Here is a 20,028-nt window from a genome sequence, read left to right as displayed (position 1 = left end):
ATCAAGGGTGTAATTATAGGTCACATGAAACAATTTGAATGATCAACCATTAGGAAGAAGATAGAAAACATCTCAAGCCTTCTAAGTACAGAGACAGAGAGATATAGTGTCAGTTTGGGTGTATGAACACAAAGATGAAACATGGCTTTAGAAAAATACTAAGCTTCCTTTGCATTCACTTTATCCTGATGGCCCATCGCTGCGGTAGCGTATCAGAAATACAATAACACTAAAGGCATTAATGAGGTTTGTATTGAGCTGCCACACACGCAGCCACACACACACACACAGCCACACACACACACACACACACACACACACACACACACACACACACACACACACACACACACACACACACACACACACACACACACACACACACACACACACACACACACACACACACACACACACACACACACACACACACACACACACACACACACACACACAAAAAACCCATCAGTGGCATTTCCTCCTCATCCATTCTGTGCATCTTATCTTATGTGCAGATTCACATTTTATCGATTGTCTTCGCCTGCTTCCTCTCCATACAGAATGACCTTGAAAAGAAGATTCAATGCATCGTCCATAACTGTTGGGTGAGTGGGTGTTTAAATGCAGTGCTTGCCAGAGTGTGTGTGTGTGTGTGTGTGTGTGTGTGTGTGTGTGTGTGTGTGTGTGTGTGTGTGTGTTAAGATGAGGCACTTTTGTCACAGTGTAGACGGTCTGGCCAAGCTCGACTCTGCCGGGTTCCCTGCTCCCAGACTACAGGAGAAGACAAATGCAAACCGTCAACATCATCCTTTCTCACTTGGGGTATATGGGACTGTGCGTTTCCATGGAGACAGGATGTTGCTCAACTCACCTCTCAATAATGCTGTTGTTATGATGTAGTTCCCTGACCAAAATCTCCATGTCCTGCTTTAGATGGTGCATCCTAGAAAAAGAAGGAAGATATTTTTATTAGGACAAGCGTCTCAATCTTGCAAACACACACACATTCACAAAATCACACACCTATTAACCATCTGGTCCTTGTCTCGAGGTGCAATTTCAGGCTGTGGTCCTGTTCCAGTGGACTGCAGAGTGGAAAGGATTCTGTCCAGAGCCTGCGGAGGAGAGATGAGACATCATCACGAGATACTACATGAGTTAAATCACTAACATGACCACTGAACTGATAATCATCAGGTAACCATTTTGTGTTATGTTACAATATTTAATATTAGTTTCATAGAAGGTGAAATGTTGACCTTATTTTGCCGCTGCTCACTCATCTCCAGGTCAGCCAACAAGCCAGTGGAGAAAGAGCAGAAGTCCTGGAGTCGAGTCTGCATTTCCAGCAACACACTGCAAATACAGAAGGGACACACTTCAGTTAGTCAACTCAACATCTTTGCAACGGGTTAAAGGCCAAAGCAGAAGAGAAATCCAATGTGAAGGTCTTTTTTAAGAGTCGAAATGTGATGTGTAGAAGATAAATACAAATATAATTTCGAAACAAAGGAGAAAAACTAGAAATGGTCACTCAGTCCCTCCCTCTCCCCCTAAACAAAGACGCGTTGGAAGTCCCTCAATCATTCCTTTCATGTCCCTTACAGTCAAGGTGGCAGCAAAGATAACAGAAATGTGCTTTTATTCGTCATGTATCGTACCTTACTTTAGAGCTTTGTAACATTACGAGTATCATATCATCTGCAGAAGCTCCAGTTCAAAATAAGACCAAACCTTTCTATGGACGTCAGTTTGGATTGGTTTATCCGAACAAAATCAAATTAAATAATGATAGCGTAAAGTCATTCATAATGTTAATATCACTTCCTAAACAAGTGTATTGTGAAGATTTACAATGAAGACGACCAATTCACTCAGTGTGAGAAGAAACGATGAATAGCAATGCCCTACAGTCCTGTGCTTATCTCCATATAAGCTTCCATCATAACATCTAACAAACAGTTGTCTCATTGTGATTAAATAGTTGTAGTGGTTGGGAGCGGAGGTGATTCTGAAGATTGTTTGACGTGTGAAAAGGACTCGAGAGGCGGCTCTGACCTGCTCCATGTCCTTGTTGAGGCCAAAAGCTCTTTGTATCTCTGTACGCTGTCGTCTTTAAGGAGAGATTTCACTCGCTTAATGTGGGCCGACAGGTGGAGTCTGGGATGGAAGAGTGACACGCAGATTACAGGAGAGCTCAGAATGACATCCTTCACAGGCAGGGTGAGCAGGACATCACATACTCACTTCTCAAACTTGTGGATTTGCTCGTCATTGTACGCCAACTCTGTGGAGAGGTACAGAAAACAGGGAGGTATTGTCAATTTGAACATGTGCAAAAAGAGTAATAAAGTATATATACCCAAAAAGGTAAACACATACTGCCAGTCATTCTGTCTTTGCGGTAATGCTGATGAATTGCCATTATCTTCTGCAGCAGCATCTCCATCTTCTGACAGCTGTGGGAGGCAAGAGGTCAGAGGTCAAACACCACAAACTCATGAGGCCACCGTAAGGTTTTGTGCTTGCTCCCCCAAGCTAATGTTTTGAATGGTAACATTGACAACAAATAAAAAACAGTTCTGCTTTTTATCAAGGTTAACTGCTGCAACAATCAAACGGGTACATTAACATCTTGCTTTAAATACAATAGAAAAAACAGTGACGGAATAGTCGTGGCATTGAAAGGAAGTGCAACATTAGAACAGCCATTTGTGTTGGAGAGCAATTAGTTACTGAAGGGAGGGAGTACCTCTTGTCACTGGCCAGCGTCTCTGCTAACTTGGCCTGTTCGATCTGCAGATGGTCCAGTCGGTTCTGAAACTCTTGGATACCGCCAGCGTAAATAGGCAAGTGCTCACGGACCTGGAGAGACGGCAGCCACATAACAAAAAAATCACAAATCTGCCCCAAAATGAATGGCATACAATCCAAAACACTGGAGTTTACATTTGGAGCGTTCCGAATAAAAGTGATTTGAGTCCAGTAATGTTGCATCTCAGTCTTCCCAGTCCTACTCAATAGTGAGGATATTTATCCCTACAAATGATGTGCAATTCTCCTTTACACGTTGATTATTAAAAGGAATAATGGCATAACAATAAGGGGGGAAAACCCATTGGCAACAGCATTTCCATCTGCCAGTAAAGCTGTAATATCTGCCAGTACTTACCAGATGCAGCTTTTGCCTGCCATCAGCTGAACCCTGGTTTTCAGAATCATACTGGCCTCTTAGAAAAACAAAGAGGCCATGGATATGGGGAGAGAGTGGGAGAAAAAAGAACGAGGTTGTAGGTTAAATATCAAATATGTGATTTGTCAATCTACAACATCTATTGATAGCAGCTACATTAACAGTCAGACACCTACATCACAATGACTAGTTCTATTAGCCTCTGCTGCTTCGTAGCATAACACACGTCATTTAAACACACAGTTGGACATTTCAACCCTCTAAGTGAGAGACCTCAGATGCATTTTATTTGCTCAAAAAGTATTTATAAACTCACAGTGTGTGAGTCCTGTGTTCTACATTGAGACAAGACTGCAGTCTGACGGTGACCATGGTGATACTGTGCATCGCTTCTTCACACTCTCTTCGCAGCCTCATCCTGAGAAACAATGAGTGTGAGGGAGGAGGACAAATGGAAGTGAGAAGAGTTTGATAAGGGTCATTACGTACAGCCCGTACATAACCTCAGAGGCACATCAAGCAGTGTGTGTGTGTGTCTCACATGTAGCTGTAATATCCTTGCAGCAGCAGCTCTTGGTGTGTGTGCAGCAACTTTATTATCCTCAGATACTGGTGGACCACTCCCACCATTACCTACAGAGAAGGGGGGGGAGTAGAGGAGATCATAAATAATGTGTTGCGTGCTTTTATTACATACAATACAAATATTAGTAAGGCATTTGGATGGCAAATAAAAACGATGAATCAGCAGTACCTTGGAGAAATTGTAGTCTGCCACAACGTCAAACCTGGACGGGATGATTGGAGTCTCTGCTACAGAACGAATGAAAACACACCAGAAACAATCCATGACATATGGAAACACTGTAATATGAGTGTGCCTGGGCATGCAGACGTTATTTTTAAATACTTTACATTTTAACCAACATTCATCTTTTCAAATATAATTTCCCTTTATCTGAGATTGGCATTCACATAAATATTACTAAACACATTTCGCTTAAAAAAGCTCATTCACAAAGATGTGTGTGTGTGTCGTCTGAGTCACTGTGATACTGGAAAACACCTCGTATCAAAGCTCTTTCATATCAAAGAATAAAGAAGAGGAAAGGCTTGAGGAAACGTATCGTTTGTTGTCTCACGTTCTCTGAAGGGCAGGCTGGCGTTTGCTTCAGGCCCGTAGCTGAGCAGGATGAGGGGCCGGGCAGGTGTGGTAGGTGGGAGGTTGACCACCTTCATGTTGCCCTCCAGAGGGAGGTCGTGACCCAGGTACAGCAGGTGTTGCAGCTGAACTGCGATACCAGTCTGAGCCGCCACTTCCTCAAAGAATACAGACACCCTGAGAGAACCGAGGGGGGGGGGGGGGGGGCATTGTTTTCATGCATTATATTATACTCATAATCCTGCATTTGATCCACATGTTTTGCTTGTTGGTGGTATCATCAACTGATGAATCATATATTACAACTTTGGACCAAAATACCAACATTTTGTTATCATCCCACATTGCAGTACCTCATCTATATCGATCCTTAAAACCCGACCAAGTAAACAAAAACACCAAATAAGCAGTGAGGCACATTTCAAATATATAATTGGCATAGCGCTGCAGCAATAATCTTTGGGCAGCCTTGCAAATAAATACCTGTGGCACCAATAACACTGCCATCATAATTACACAATTAAAGTTGGGAAAAAATATTGACACAAATCAGCAGTTTAAAACTCAAGTTTAGTTTTGAACAAATAAATGACGTGCGAAAGTTGTGGCATCCTCGCTATCTTTACTTCAGGTATCACTGACTCTTATCTGACAGTTAGCAAATTAGTTTTGCATTAAAGTCTTCTATGTAGTAAACAGTCCTGTGAACTGATTACTCTGTGTTTCATCAGATGAATGTGTGTGAAGATACACCTGTGCAGTCTTACGTGCTGTAGTGGTGTATGTAGATACAATGTTCCATGGCCTGTTGCAGAGAGAAGAGGTGAACTGGCTGCCGCTGCAGGATGTCTGTGGTGGCTTTGAAGAACTGCTCAAAACCCCAACACCTGTCCTGGTCAGCCTCCACTATACCAGCTAGAACTGGAACCAGCTGTGCCGTCAGACCCCTACTCACAGAGAGGGACAGAAAGAGGTTAAATCAAGACAATGTAAGCAGTGTGTTGTCATTAAAGACAGAGATGCATGATGACAAGCTCTTTATCTGGTGACATACTGTGAGAGTTGGCAGCTGTGAGGGAGGCGGTAGCCCCACTCTATAGGCCCGCCATCCATCCGCTGCACTCCAGCTATTGCTCCTGTGGGCTTCTCTGTAGTTATTTTGAACCTACAAAATAAAACACACATGTGATGCTGATGGGTGATTGATAAATATTCATGTTCTTGCAGATATTCCAGGCTTCCTGAAGAAACACCATGCAGATAATCTTTTTTTCTAAGCAGCAATCTAAGCATTTGGAACAAATCAAATGGATGGTGGGGTTTTATTCAGACTGAGACAATATAAGTTACTGGTAGGATGAGAAGGAGCTGTAGATATTTAAGACTCACTGTCAACATAATGTCCCACTCAGAAAAATCAAATAGAAAACTGGCAATATAATAAAAAGATAGAGTAGAGTTAGAAATTCAGAAATGTGTGGTCTGTGATTTAATGTATTAACTCACATGGTGGGCTTGTTCCTGCGGGGTCCTCCGTACGGTGTGAAGGGAAGACTCCCAGTGGCAGCGTGGTAAAATGTCACACCAATACTCCACAGGTCTACGCTCACACCATAGGACTTCTGTTGAGGCTTACGCAGCACAGCACGTTCATACATGTCTGGGTGCTACACACACACACACACACACACACACACACACACACACACACACACACACACACACACACACACACACACACACACACACACACACACACACACACACACACACACACACACACACACACACACACACACACACACACACACACACACACACACACACACACACACACACACACACACACACACACACACACACACACACACACACACACACACACACACACACACACACACACACACACACACACACACACACACACACACACACACACACACACACACACAGGGTAAGAAGAGAGGATACAAGCAAGTCATATGTTGATATGACTTTATTTTGAGATGTATTTAAGTGTCAAGTTAATGCAGTGTTCTGCCTTAACATGTATTCTATCCACAATTTAGTAGCAGGCACACTACTAAAAGTGTATCAGTGCTTTTATGAATGGCCTTACACCCATTTGTCCACTAGAGGGATACCAAGGCTTGAAAATAAAAGTGTTTTGTTGTATCAAGTTCTAAGATCATTATAAAACAATCACTATCAAACTTTATTGACACAGGGTGATTTTCACATCAAGCTAGGAGGGGATTTAAATGCAATGGTGGAGATCGTAACAAAACACTTTGAAATGGGGATTTCTTTAGCAGTAAAAGTAAAAAAGGAACAGTGATCTACTATAATATTGATTGCGTCCTTGATTTTGAAAATGGATACTGCAAAGAAATGAATGACTAACTATATACTGTCTTTTCACAATAACAAGCTATTACTACAGCAGTTAAAAGAGATGCCGTTTCTGCAACCAAACTGCACTGATTGATCTACATATATGTAGTTATATGAACACAGTCTATAGATAGATGCAATAATCTTATAACTGACCTATAACAGAGTGCAGCGAGCTGACTTATCCCATTGATACAACGGTATTTATAATTTCATCACATTTGATCAATTCACTTTTTTATCCAGGGCTTTAGCTGAGCAGGAATGAACTTCCTCAGCAACGCCCCCCTCCACTGAGGCAGTAAAGCACATTTCTGTTAATAACGTCCCCCCAACTCTTAAAGGCAAAAGTAGTGAAATATGAGTGAATCTAATGATGTAAGGGAACTCTGAACAACACATGGTGGAGACAAATCTCCATAACAGAACTGCTACGACATCAAACAGGTTTATGAAATTGTCTTGTGGACTGTTCAGGCCAGGGTATCGGAAAAACAATCTTCAAAGAATTTTGGTTTCCTTGATCTGAGACTTAAAGGCCAACATTTAGGTCAAACGATTTTCCCACATTCTGAAAATACCTTTTTACCTACTATTTATATCGTCATTGTAATTCATCTTTACTATCCGTACATTTTATATTTGGGTGAATCAAACGTTTTTTATTCTAGGCATTGTGCGGCATAGACGAATGCATGAGCTCATCTAGTCTCTTTCAAAGTAATGATGATTATTACCAGATGCCACTTAACATAGGATTAATATGTTTATAATGTGACTGTCATCTTACCAGATACTCTTCAGTCCCGTAAATAGACACAAACTTCTCATCATCTTCTAGCTCTCTTGCTGCTCCAAAGTCAGTCAGCTTGTAAATCGACTTGCCGTCCTCCGCAACCTGCCGCATGATGTTGCCCGGCTTAATGTCTCTGTGTACCACCCCCTTTTCCCGCAGGTGGTTCATCCCCTGCACTGCAGAAAGGAAAGGGAGGAATACTTCAGCTTAAATGTATGAAATGATTGGGAAATACAAAGATATATACCCACCTACACACTGCAAAACTGTGAGGAACTCTGCTTCAGGCAGACCAAAGGCGTTTTCTGACTCCTCGAGCAGGCTGAGCAGACTTCCTCCTGAACAATACTCCATCACCAGCACCTTCTGTTTAGAGGGCAGCTGGAGAAAGAGATAGACAAACAGACAGAGAGAGAAGAGTGCTTTCCTTTAAGATTGTAAATATTAGGAAAATGTAAGTTAAGTTACCTTGGGCCTTGGATGTGTTTTCTTTTGTCTTTCCTCCACACAGTAGCCTTACCTCTTCCACAGCAAATAGCCTGACAATATTGCTGTGGTTGAGCTTCCTCAGCATCTCAAACTCTCTCATCTGGACCTCATGGGGACGGTTGTAGCTCACCATGTTAAACACCTTGACAGCCACCAGTTCACCCGATTTCTACACACACACACACACACACACACACACACACACACACACACACACACACACACACACACAACACACACACACACACACACACACACACACACACACACACACACACACACACACACACACACACACACACACACACACACACAGTCCTGTTAACATCAGTTTAACAACACCATAAAAGACCAGCAAACTTCAGCACTGCACCCACAACCTTTTCTTATCGCACATCCTGGTGATGCTTTTTAGGCCAACAAGTAGGCTGAAACATCAGAGATAAAGGCAGCAGTGATGTGCATGAGCTGCTCAGGGGGAAAACAACTTGACAGTGTAGGTTAGGATCATAAAAAAGCATTCACAGCGTGTGGCTACCTTGTTGCGTGCCTTGAAGACACTGGCAGTAGCTCCTTGGCCAAGGACATCCTGTAAAGACCACAGGTAGTTTGGTGTACTGGCCGTCATCCCCGACATGCTGGGGGTATGAGACAGTGTCTTTTTAAATATTAACAGAGACAAGACCTGATTGTCTTTGCATTCTGAGGGAGATAAAACCCTTACAATGTGTTATTAATATACAGAACTAAGTATACACATACTATCTGTTAATAAGCTAAGTGGGTAAGCATAACAATACATTGTCAAATAAATCCATATTCCTCACCAAATATAAATATTAACAGGTAACCAGTGGTGGAGAAAGTATTCAGGTAACACCACACGTTACAAATGCTATGCCATCTAAAAGTCAAGCATTTACAATCTAATTTAACAGAGACAAGCCTTCATTGTATACGAAATGTTAAAAGTTAATCAGTGGGGGAGGAAGTATTCAGTAAGACCATACTTCAAGCATTTAAAGACTAACTTAGCATGAATTAGCATCAGAATACACTCAAAGTTTAAAAAGTAAAAGTAGCCTACTGAATAATGCAGACGTTTATATATTGTTTATAAATACTGAACTATAGTTCAAGTACCTCAAAGTTGTAGTAAAGTACTTTGATACATGTATGTACATTTCACAGCTGCAGTTTACTTCATTTAGTTATTATGCTACACATTATGCTCTGATGACTTTTGTTAGCTAATTTAACCGACAGCCAGCCTACGTTGGTTGTCTGTGTATTTAACAACAATTCAGTAATAACTAAATTATTTGGGAATTACGTATGCTGGTAAGAATTAAGCAGTTCAGTAAACTATTGTGCAAGTTAATTTATAAAAGTTAGCAGCATTGTTAGCTTACCTGGACAGCTGCAGTTGGCTGTACTTTAATCCTAACTGAAATCGGTGAAAACTGAGTCGCTGATTTCATCTACCAGCAAACCCTTTCCGTGAAATGAAGCGTCAAAATAATTGTCAGTCTTGTAAATATCAGCTCAAACTGGTTCGTGAATGTACGGTAAATTCAATTTGCTTGACAAACGAAACACGCCTTCTTGTGAAACTTCTTCCGTACTGTGACACAGCTGCTGTCTAAGCAGGTACAGTTTAGACCAGCTGCACGAGAGTTTCCTGTTGTTTCCTTCTTGCGTGGATCCAAAGATTTCATGAGATCCTTCAAAGTCTGGCAGCCTTTGTGACTGATTTAGGAAGTGTAGACTTCACACCGGATATGTCTATTCATAAATGGTGGCGGATATAAATGGCAGACTTGACAGTTTCGCTCTCTAGGGCTGACCTTCCGTCTGTGACAGTCAATGAGAGAATATTGAGTAAAATGTTTTTAAAAACACTATGGGACATTACTAGGCGTATACAAAGTTGTTTCCTCAACTTGTGACTGTTTTTTCCCTTAGATACATGTTGTACACATTCATGTTAAAGGGAAACATCGGAATTTCCACCGTGCTATTTCCAATTATCTGCAGAAGTGGGAAGTAGCCTAAATTTACTCAAGTACTGTGCTTAAGTACAATTTTGAGATACTTACTTTACTTGAGTATTTCCATTTAAGTTATTGTAATTCTACTCTATTACAATTCAGAAGTAAATCATGTATCTTTACTCCACTACATGTATTTAATACCTTCAATTACTTTACAGATTGGGATTAATGATGTGAAATATAATCAAGATTTAAATAAGACTTAAATAATTACACCTGGAGTACATTCTCAAAATACCCTGCAGTATACAAAGTCATTAAAACTAGCTGCACATTTATCAGCTTTGATAAATAGATTAAGGCAATTTAAGACGTTAATATTGTTCATTACAGTTAGTACAATAACAATGCAGATGAATGTTATTTGGTTTGGTGTATGACCAACCTTTTCCATGTTCACTGTGTTGACAGTACTGTCAGGAGCGCCGTAAGGGGGTACAACAATTTAGGATGATTCTAAGGGCCCGTGACTGACAGGGGCCCAAACTATTTTAGAACATTAAGAAAAACATGTTTAAGTAAACAATGTGATATATTTTCATGGGGCACACAATCCCTGGTGGTGCCCCTGAGTACTGTACAGTATGTGACTGTTTGTTCTGTTAGAGGGGAATTCCACCAAGTTCAGCTACTTCATTAATGTTTTTAATGGAAGATTTTCTGAAATGAAACGTGTCATAGGTTTTCTTTATTGTTACAGACATCAAATAATTCAAAGCTCTTTATAGCAAGCAATGTTTATTAAAAAACAGATCTACTACAAGAACTACACATATAATTATATAAGGCCTATTTGATTAAACTACTATTGCTATTACTGTACAATATTGTACCAAAAAAGAGTGTACCTCTGTAATGTACAACATTGTATATACAAAGTACATCTGAACATAGGATTCTCCAGTAATACAGAGACAACTATAAATAGATTTGACATTACAGTCATTTTTTTAGTTCTGCTGTTTTCAAATGGACACAAAAATGCATATTTAACAATATTCAATTCTGACAAATCTTCCCCACACAGTTAGTCCACACGCAAGCCAAGTTGTTCAAGTGCACCATGATTGATTTAAGATCGAAGAGGGTCCCAGCTCTCCGTAACGGCACAGCCAGGACAAAACAAACCAACCAACCACATGCATATCTGTATGTGTGAGAGTGTGTGTGCTGGTAGGGCAAACACACAGTCACAGTCCCTCCAGTTGTTCTGATGAGGTAAGAGCAACACGAATACACCAGGTATTACACGAACAGTAAACAGATATAAAAAATAAACCTTAACAAGTATAATTCATTACCTGGTAGACGGGGAACGGGCGTGATAGAGGGGAATATGTGGAAGCCTCTGTAAAATGAGCTCAATACCGTTTCAAAAACAGGTCTTATGTTTAGCCATTTGCCCAAGTCAGTGTTTACAAAAGTATTCATGTATTCTTTAATTCATCATCAGATCTAATTTGGCAAAGGGTACATTTTAGCAGATAATATATTTATTTATTTAAGATTTAATTCTTGGATTCTGATGTTCTTGTCCTGATTCTTCCAGGCAAGACAACATATTTTTCTCTAAACACATGTACATAGTGATTATTTTTGTAAGAACTAAGGCTGCTTGTACTCCATAATATGGGAGAGGCATTTTCAAACAGATGCTGTTGGGAGGCATCCATATGTAATGCGTGAGGCAAGGGGTGGGGGGTGAGGTGCATACATACTAATACACATCCACGCATGCTCACACCCAGACAGATACACAGTTCAACATTTTTTTTTCCATTACAGATTCTGAGCATTAACAACTGGGAACAAAAAGTAATAACAAAACATTTTTTGCTTAAGAGCCCATTGGATGAGGTGGTTGGTTGTGCTTCTATCTCAAAACACACTCAAGAGGATCCTCAGCTCCATGCTTCCAGTTATCATCAAGATTAATCAAAACATACATACACACCATTAGAATAATATAACCCTTTTTACTGTTAAGTATATAGTTAAAGGAGCAAGCTGTGTTTGTTTGAAGTCGTCCCGTGGCTGGTACTGCAGATATATAAGCTGCCAGCTCGCCATAGTGGCTGCCCTCTATGGCCCCAGCATGCAAGGAAAACCTGAAAGGTTTTTTTAGCTGCCACAAAACACCAACACACACACATTTGGAGGGAATGTGTGTGTATGTGTACAGTCCAGCATTATCTATAAAAATGCTGTGTTTCAGTGGTCCCCTACACACATAATAGAGCTGCAGGAGAGAAGCAGCGTAATGCCTCAAACTACCAGCTTTTATCATCTGTATTGCTATATGTGTATTCAGAATTACTAGTGGCCATGTTAGGCTTTGGAGAACACTGCTCCTGTTGTGACGAGTACTGAACAGTAATACAAAAAGAAAAAAAAAGAAATCACCAACATATCAAACACTTGAGGAAGAGATCAAATAAAGCCCTGGATCACATGACTTACACTGATATTTGGCCCAGTTTTCTTTCCTTTCATCATCTCAAAAGACCACCTTCATCTCCAGTCTTCCACTCCTGAAGCAGCAGGTCAGTGTGTTTGATTTCTACACAGAGCGAGAGCTTAGCATTTCACAGTCTATTCTCGGGAATCAAACGTTCCCTTCCAGTCCGCTAGTCATGGGTCAATAAAATGAAAAGAAAAAAATGTCTACTATACAAAAATCAAACAGTGCTTTTTGTTCCTCACTTGATCTGTGTGTAAAGGCAAGTAACACTCCTGCACGCCCACTCAAACACAATTTTCAAACATCACAAACTAGTGTATGTAATCTGTAGGTGTCCGTCCTGAGTCCTGTTCCCTTGTGAATAATGTTTTAAATCCAGTGATGCCTGGGATCTCTGCGATGGCAAAAGAAACAGAAGTGTCTTTTTTCCTCTCTCGTATTAACACCCTCTGATAGTTGAACTGCAGAGCTGCCAGGAAAGGGCTGAAAAAACTCTTGACCAAAGGGAACAAGGCGTCTTAGAAACTCGCCTGGACACCAGGAAGTGAATGCTACACATGAGTAGTGGGTTAGGTCTTGTGTCAATCAAATGAAGTGCTTTCTGCATCTGCTTGTCGAAGAGCTGTACGAAATCTAAGAGTTTGTGAGAATCATTATCGTGGGTCAGATTGGGAAGTCCTAAACCGGGCAGGGTTTGTCATTAGACTGGGGTGAGGATGGAGGAGGAGGGGTGTGAGGGAGCGAGTGGCTTGTAAGTGGAGGAGGAGGAGTAGGGGGCACAGTGGAGGTCGGGGAACCCATGGCTGGACTGCCGCTCCCATTCTTTGGGAACACCACCGGCTTGGGCCTCGTTGCTGGGGGGCGCAGCTCTCTGAAGGAAGGTACAGATGAGGAGAGGGAGGAAGAGGAGAGAGAGGGGGAGGTGGCGGAGGGCAGGGGGCTCCGCGGCTGGCTCTTGGCCGGGCGGAAGGAGGAGGGCACGTCGCTGGCCGAGGAGGCGCTGCGCTGAAGCGGGTGTGCATGTGAGGAAGCCCCCTCGCTGTCCCGTAGCAGACGGGAGTGGAGAGGACTGGAGGGCTCCGAGGCTCCTCCCCCTCCTCCTCCACACACACCTTTCAGCTGCTCCAGTGTGTCCAGCACCACGTCCGGGGTGTGTGTGTGTTTCGATGTGCTCTGCCTCTCCAATTTACTGAGCTCACTCAGCGCAGAGGTCATCGTAGCCTCAATGTCCTGAGAGAGAGAGAGGAAAATACTTATTATCTTGTGCATTCAAACACCCAAAGTGGCAGCTGTGGAGGAAGGTGATCTGAAGCGGTACCTGTGAGCTGTGCTCCACCTGGGAGAACACCTCGGGGTCCAGCGGTCTGTGGTTGCTGAAGCTTTTGGAGCGGCCTGCTGAAGATGTCTTGCGTAGCTGTGGACTCTCCACCTAAATGTTCATAATGTCCACAATTAAATGCTGGCCAAAATTAAAAAGTACATTCACTACAATGACATTCCCTTGAGTTCTTAAAGGGACAGAGAAAATAATTGATGAACCAAAAAACAACTGGATCAAAAATCATCCAATATTTAATCCAGGTGTCATTTAATCAGTCCTATGCTCTCTACTAATGATCTTGCAGCACTCCAAGATTTTAAAGACATTTTGAAACTTTAATACTTTTTAATGTTGTAACATATGTAACATTAAGCTGTCTGTGGCTCTTTTTCTGCTGCAATGTAAATGTCCCCTCTGTGGGACTAATAAAGGTATTCTGATTCAACAACAGATCTGTAAATATCCAATACATGTTGGAGTTTTGCTGAATCTCTTTCACTCAGGTCAAAGTTTTTAATATACAAAGAAATTGAAAGGAAGTCACTCTAACAATTACATTCGAATAACACTTATGGTTAACAAGTTATTGACTCAATGGAAAATATCAAAACATTATTCAATAAACGCTTCGATGTAATGAGTCGCTTTTCACACAGGGGGGTGCTGTTGGTTTGGTCTCTGCTGTTTATGTCATGAACGTTCAAAAGGCATATTGTAATAGAAGTCATAGCATCAGCATAGGTTTGTTTAGCAGGTCCACACTCTTTTTTTACTGCACAGACGTGTCAATATGGAAAGTAGGACACGCAGACAGTGGACAGAAAGGGATTATACTATAGGTTTTTAAATGGCTGTATAATGTCTTCTTCTTTGTTTCACATCTAAAAATGCAATGGTCAAAAATATAGGGGGTATAAGAGTTTGATAAACCTGGCCTGACACACTAGTTTTTTTTTTTATCTTACCGCTTGAAACTTAAATAGTAATATAAACAGTTTCTTGCATACACAGGTGCACTAAATAGTTACGTTTAAGCAGAATGGTTTTTAGCAAGAAATGAGCATATGAATAGATAAATGAGATCGAGTTATACTGCACAAGTTGATTATTTTTAAACTGATGTTTTTGATATAGTTTTGTTGTTGTTAAAAGTCGACACCCATTTACTTTAATTCATCAAGGTTTTCTCCACTTTTAGATTCTTTGTTAACCGTGAAGACATGAGAGGAGAACAAAGTTCTTTTTTTTAAGAATTCAAAGTAACACAGGGCGAGTAATTGATACACAATTAGTCATTTTAGGATGAAGTGTTTCTTTAATGTGTTGAAGGAAAGCTGGAACAGTACCTTGGTCTTGAGAGAGGAGTGGCGAGTGACTGAGTTGAGGATGCTGTGAGCGCTGACAGGTCGTTTGTCTCCACTCTCTTTCACCAGAGCCCCACCAACAGGGAGGGAAGCGGTTCTCACCCCTCCTCCTCCCCCTCCGCTGGGTCCTGGACTTACTGGACTTCCTGGACTTTCGCTCTCTGAGCCGCGGAACGATCGACGGATGCTGCCGGACTCCGGACGTTTCCTCAACCTGAATGAGACAAATATTAGTTATATTTTTGTATTTACGATGTTCACTCTGGAAAGTCCAAAAACTACAGCAAAAATCTTTAATCATAAGTCATCTAAAATAAGAGATAAGACAGGACTTTAATTATCCCGAAGGAAATTGTTGTGCCAGAGTTACAAAGATACAATAAACAAAGTAGCATAATAATAAAACCGAACACTAACAGTGCAGTAAAAACAGCAATTAAATAACTACAAGTAACATAGACGGTCAAATAATTCATGTATAAAACTTCACAGTGACGAGCAGTATTGAGAGGTGCAAAACAACGTAGTGGCGGATACGTAATTGCACATTATTATAGAACATTATTAATAATATTGCACATGTTATATAGCACAGAGTGTTTTGTAATGATCGTCATGGTATTTAAAATTGCACATAGTGTGGAAGTTCTCAGTTCCCTTTACTGAAGGGTGAGGAGTTATAGAGTTTGGTGGTCTTCGGTGGTCTACAGCTGAATGATGATTTATGAACAGTCTGAGACTCACTTGTTGAGGTTGGCCAGGTAGATGTCGGCCACATGAGCTCCAGTAGGAGAGGCCGCGCTGACTCTGGTGGAAACTCTCTCCTCCAGCAGCTCCTTGCTGTCCATATCAGGCTTTGGACTTCCCCTGCCCCCGTCAGGCCTGAAACAATAGTTTATAATCACTTACTTATGACTCGTATCCAGACAGACCACGGGAACACGTGGTAAGGAAACACAAGTAGTGATCAAAACTCTTCTGCAAAAACTGTTCTAAATGAATAATGAACACTGATTCTTATAAACTCTTTTGTTACCCGTTTTAATTTAAATGAAGGAAGCGGTAACCCAAAGTGAAAAGGCATATTTGTTATCCTGTGTATTAATCACTGAATTGTTGTCTAAAAAGCTAATCTAGATTACTTTTTACTTACTCCCTCTACGTTTGGTAACCATGCACGTTGACAGGAATGTGTATTTTGTAAATTGTGTAATTTTTCTTTTAATTTTGTATCTTTAATATTTTTAATTCATGCTTCTTGGGTAATATTAAGCAGTCTTTTGCTCTTTTCTTGTTGTAACAAATGCAAATGTCCCCTCTGTAGGACGACTAAAGGTATTCTGATTCTGAATATAATAAATATTACTGTCAAACACTTGTAATTAATTTTGTTTGCATTCACAAAAAGCCCGCCCTTTTAAAACCCTTTAGCGATATAAGTGAAAAAAAAAATCTGAAAAAAAAGTAAAAATATTACGTGTCTTGCACCACGATGTACTGATGCGGCACCAGGCCCACCACGCCGTTATGTCGCCCCTCCCACCAGTCGTCAGAGGCCCGCTGGTAGAGAAGCAGAGATGCGCCCTTCTTGAACGACAGCTCCCGACTAGTCCGGCCGGAGTAGTCAAAGCGAGCGACGGCTTCGAAGGCGTCCGACTCTGAAACGGCCAAGGAGCCTGAGATTCAGAGAGGGGTGGACAGACACAGGGCGTGGACAGAGAAGCAGGAGGCAGCAACGAATGAAGAGAGGAAAAGAGAGGTGGGCGAGAAGGGGAGCCAGATTAATGCATAGCAGATTAGTGCAGCTGTATTTAGTGAACGCACAAATGTTAAAAGTTACAAAGCAGAATAATAAACGAGTTACTGGGAGAAAGATGTGAGCTGGTTTAAACGGTTAGAGCCATAACTGGTAAGCAAAGCAGGATGAGATTTCATAAACTGGTGCAAAAGTAACATTATGTACAGTATATAAACCACATGTATTGCACGTATTCCTGTGTGTGTGTTACACGCACCATCCTCGCTGTTGCGGCTGACAGAGACGGTTTCAGGCGCAGGCTCTTCCACAAGGGGGGGCTCACAGTGTGGACTATCACTGAGGAGGACACAGACAGCAGACAAGTTAGAAAATACAGAAGTCTCGGATGGACAACATGACTCACAGTCTGACCTCATACTCCTCTTTATAATCACATAACATCATACGGCATGCACCACACCACTGCTTGCTTAGTGTCGAGATTATAGCCAGGTCGCAAACCTCTACACTCCCTGAAAAACATTATTTATTTAAAATGTGCCTTCTTTCTCTGCTTGGATTTAAAATAAGGTCAAAGACAGGATTTTACTGAGGTCTAAGGCTAAAGGCACTCTTCATTCTCCCACAGAAAGCTGACTTAACATAAAAAAATAAAGTCTTCCAATATATGTGAATATATATATGCTTTGTAATATTTTCTGTAAATTGTAATTCTATATATAGTCACACTGCCATGGATTTAGAGTTATCAATGTACTGTACAAAAATAAATGTGGTTGTGGATACATTTTATTGTTGTAAAGATAACTGTACACCGCGATGAGTGCAATTCTATTAGAATAACTGTACTTGCTTTATTATTAATTTATCTTGTTGGCTTGAATGTTGACAAATTCTGCTTTAATGAATCAATATTGAGTCTGAAATCAACAAATTAAACACCCACTATATGTCCTTTACATTTGTCAATGTGGACCTTCTCTAAATGGCCTATATGTCCTAGAAGTACAGTATTGATCACAGGAAGTAAATGCTAGCTATGGTGCAATGAAGCCCCGCCAGTGTTACAGTGTGTTCCTGTCTCCACTCTACAGCACAGACTGAGAGCTGCTCCTGCAGCATGACTAACAGCCTGAGCCACCGCACTGACTGGCAGCGATCATGATAACTGGTGCAGAGGCTAGTCATTAGTGTCAAATTGACCCTTGTATGCATTCTGGTGTGTGTGTGTGTGTGTGTGTGTGTGTGTGTGTGTGTGTGTGTGTGTGTGTGTGTGTGTGTGTGTGTGTGTGTGTGTGTGTGTGTGTGTGTGTGTGTGTGTGTGTGTGTGTGTGTGCATGCTGATGTGGTCAGGCGCTCCTAAGCATGCTGTGTGATGGAGGGTAAGCTGATCCCCGGGGCCCCCCCTAGCCCTAAGTGGAGCAGACAAGCTGAGCCCCTCCATCACTCTACGACAGTCCCTAAATCAACCACCTGCCCCCTTCCTTTTTTAATATTAACCTTTTAAATGTATATTTTCGATTTGCTCAGAACATATTTCTACATGTCTACAATAGAACCTGTTTTCTACATTTGATGAATTTACCTTAAATTGGTTTTTGACTAGCTTTAATGTTGCCTCTATTCATCTACTCATCTACATGACCAAATATGTATATATGTTCATTTGAATTAATTTCTTATTTTAAAGTACATTTCTTTGATTTTATCCTAATTTTATTAATCTGTGTGAATCTGTGGTGTCCTGTTTTTCAATCTTACCCTGTTGCTGTTAAACTACTGAATTTCCAAATTAAATATTATCGATTTTCATGCTGTATATTAATCCCTGATTTAGGTTATCTATTTCAGTTTTTAAACTAGACACACCTTCTTCTACCCTTTTAGTTTTTATCATAATCTGTTTTGAATTAATATACTGTTTTCCTCGCCTCATCATCTCCAACCCCCCTGTAGTTAGACAACACTCGAAGGACACTCCCTGAAGTCCTTAAAGTCTTAGCTATTCAACTTCCTGTCCTCACCAGAAGTCATCTCCAGCTCCAGGGACGTTGTAGATGGCGCCCTGCACTTCCTGTGGCCCGGGGAAGATGGTGTCGTGGTGGATGATGATAGTTTTGATGAGCTCGTTGACGTGAGCTTGGCAGGAGACCTGGTCGTTGCCCTCGGGGACGGACATCAGGGTGGGGCCGAAGCAGATGGCCAGGTTGTATGGGTCCATCATGTTTTCATCGCTGTACTGAGACAGGCTGGGAGGAAAGGGGGGAAAGAGTCATTACCTCACCTTCATTTCTTTAACATATACTATAACAAAACCCACTATGCACACAAACAACCATGACATGTCATCTATAGCCTGCATCTGCCCCCTACTTGTGCATAAGCTGTGAACATGTTGAATTGCACAGGTCAAACAGTAAACAGTACCTCAGCCTGCTTCAACACGTCACTTCATTTTGAGGCTCTGATGATGTGTGTGTTTCAGTGTCTGAGAAGAAGCAGGAGCATTGTGGGGACTGTAAATCACTTGTGGAAAAGAAGAAGCTCCCCTTCTGTCTCTGCTTGGTTTACTCAGGGGTCTCACATCTCAGATCTCCCCCAGTCCCTCTCTACCACTGAAAGGCGTCGTTGTTTTTCAAAGATGGATTCGATAGTGTGGAATTTATGTCTCTGTTTGTTTGTTTGGCAAACATTCTGCACCAAATTGAGTACTACTTTTGGTTTAAAATCTACTACTTACTACAAAAGCACCTTTCAAAAAAACAAAATGAAAGAAAATCAGGCAATTAGAACAGTCTGAAAGGAAATAAACTACCCAGAAGTCATTGGAACATATTAACTATGACACAAGCCCTTCCATAGCTCCTATTGAATCTACGAATGTCAGACGAGAATGTCTTTGTTTTAATTGGCCGATGCATTTTCGCAGTTTTTTCCCGTCCTTTTAGAGAGCCTGGGTTTGAGGCTTTTGTGAGCCCATGGAGACTGCAATGTGGTATTGGGATATACAAATACACTTGAGGGAAATTCCTTGA

The 20,028-nt window shown here is 41.3% G+C and overlaps 2 protein-coding genes across 6 annotated transcripts in view; both read right to left on the bottom strand.

Moving 5' to 3' along the window:
• Positions 1-616: 616 nt before the first annotated feature.
• ikbke (inhibitor of nuclear factor kappa B kinase subunit epsilon) lies at positions 617-9,828 on the bottom strand. Of its 2 annotated transcripts, XM_034083920.2 has the most exons (21): positions 9,447-9,828; positions 8,573-8,672; positions 8,066-8,203; positions 7,797-7,926; positions 7,540-7,721; positions 5,862-6,022; positions 5,410-5,520; positions 5,123-5,302; positions 4,336-4,532; positions 3,948-4,006; positions 3,735-3,826; positions 3,510-3,611; positions 3,173-3,230; positions 2,753-2,865; positions 2,383-2,459; positions 2,248-2,287; positions 2,059-2,160; positions 1,260-1,356; positions 1,024-1,115; positions 872-943; positions 617-771 (listed from the first exon to the last, which is right to left on the bottom strand). In XM_034083920.2, exons 2-21 carry the CDS (start codon positions 8,669-8,671, stop codon positions 717-719), a joined length of 2,157 nt encoding a protein of 718 aa, XP_033939811.1. In that variant the 5' UTR covers position 8,672; positions 9,447-9,828; the 3' UTR covers positions 617-716. The 2 variants fall into 2 exon arrangements, with proteins under 2 accessions (XP_033939811.1, XP_033939812.1); XM_034083921.2 differs by lacking the exons at positions 8,066-8,203; positions 8,573-8,672; positions 9,447-9,828 and adding an exon at positions 8,014-8,048.
• Positions 9,829-10,754: 926 nt separating this feature from the next.
• srgap2 (SLIT-ROBO Rho GTPase activating protein 2) overlaps positions 10,755-20,028 on the bottom strand; it is a 65,937-nt gene continuing 56,663 nt past the window's right edge. For 2 of the 4 annotated variants that reach the window (XM_034082306.1, XM_034082308.2), the window contains exons 17-23: positions 19,018-19,242; positions 17,250-17,329; positions 16,712-16,910; positions 15,979-16,116; positions 15,217-15,448; positions 13,868-13,978; positions 10,755-13,779 (exon numbers count right to left, since the gene is read on the bottom strand). In XM_034082306.1, the coding sequence (XP_033938197.1) occupies positions 13,228-13,779; positions 13,868-13,978; positions 15,217-15,448; positions 15,979-16,116; positions 16,712-16,910; positions 17,250-17,329; positions 19,018-19,242 (1,537 nt within the window). In that variant the 3' untranslated portion in view covers positions 10,755-13,227. The other 2 variants (XM_034082307.1, XM_034082309.1) reach the window with 2 other exon arrangements.

Source organism: Pseudochaenichthys georgianus, chromosome 5, assembly GCF_902827115.2.
Source record: "Pseudochaenichthys georgianus chromosome 5, fPseGeo1.2, whole genome shotgun sequence".
NCBI lineage: Eukaryota > Metazoa > Chordata > Actinopteri > Perciformes > Channichthyidae > Pseudochaenichthys > Pseudochaenichthys georgianus.
Note: the sequence above shows the minus strand (reverse complement) of the source record. Positions and strands in the feature narration are given on the sequence as shown.

Excerpts from the sequence above, each read along its gene's own strand:
- ikbke (XM_034083920.2), bottom strand. The coding sequence starts at position 8,671 with ATGTCGGGGATGACGGCCAGTACACCAAACTACCTGTGGTCTTTACAG. Across the intron at positions 4,533-5,122 it reads TACATACACCACTACAGCAC|GGTGTCTGTATTCTTTGAGG; the intron begins GTAAGACTGCAC and ends CGGTTCTCTCAG. Across the intron at positions 2,866-3,172 it reads GCAGGCAAAAGCTGCATCTG|GTCCGTGAGCACTTGCCTAT; the intron begins GTAAGTACTGGC and ends CCGTCTCTCCAG.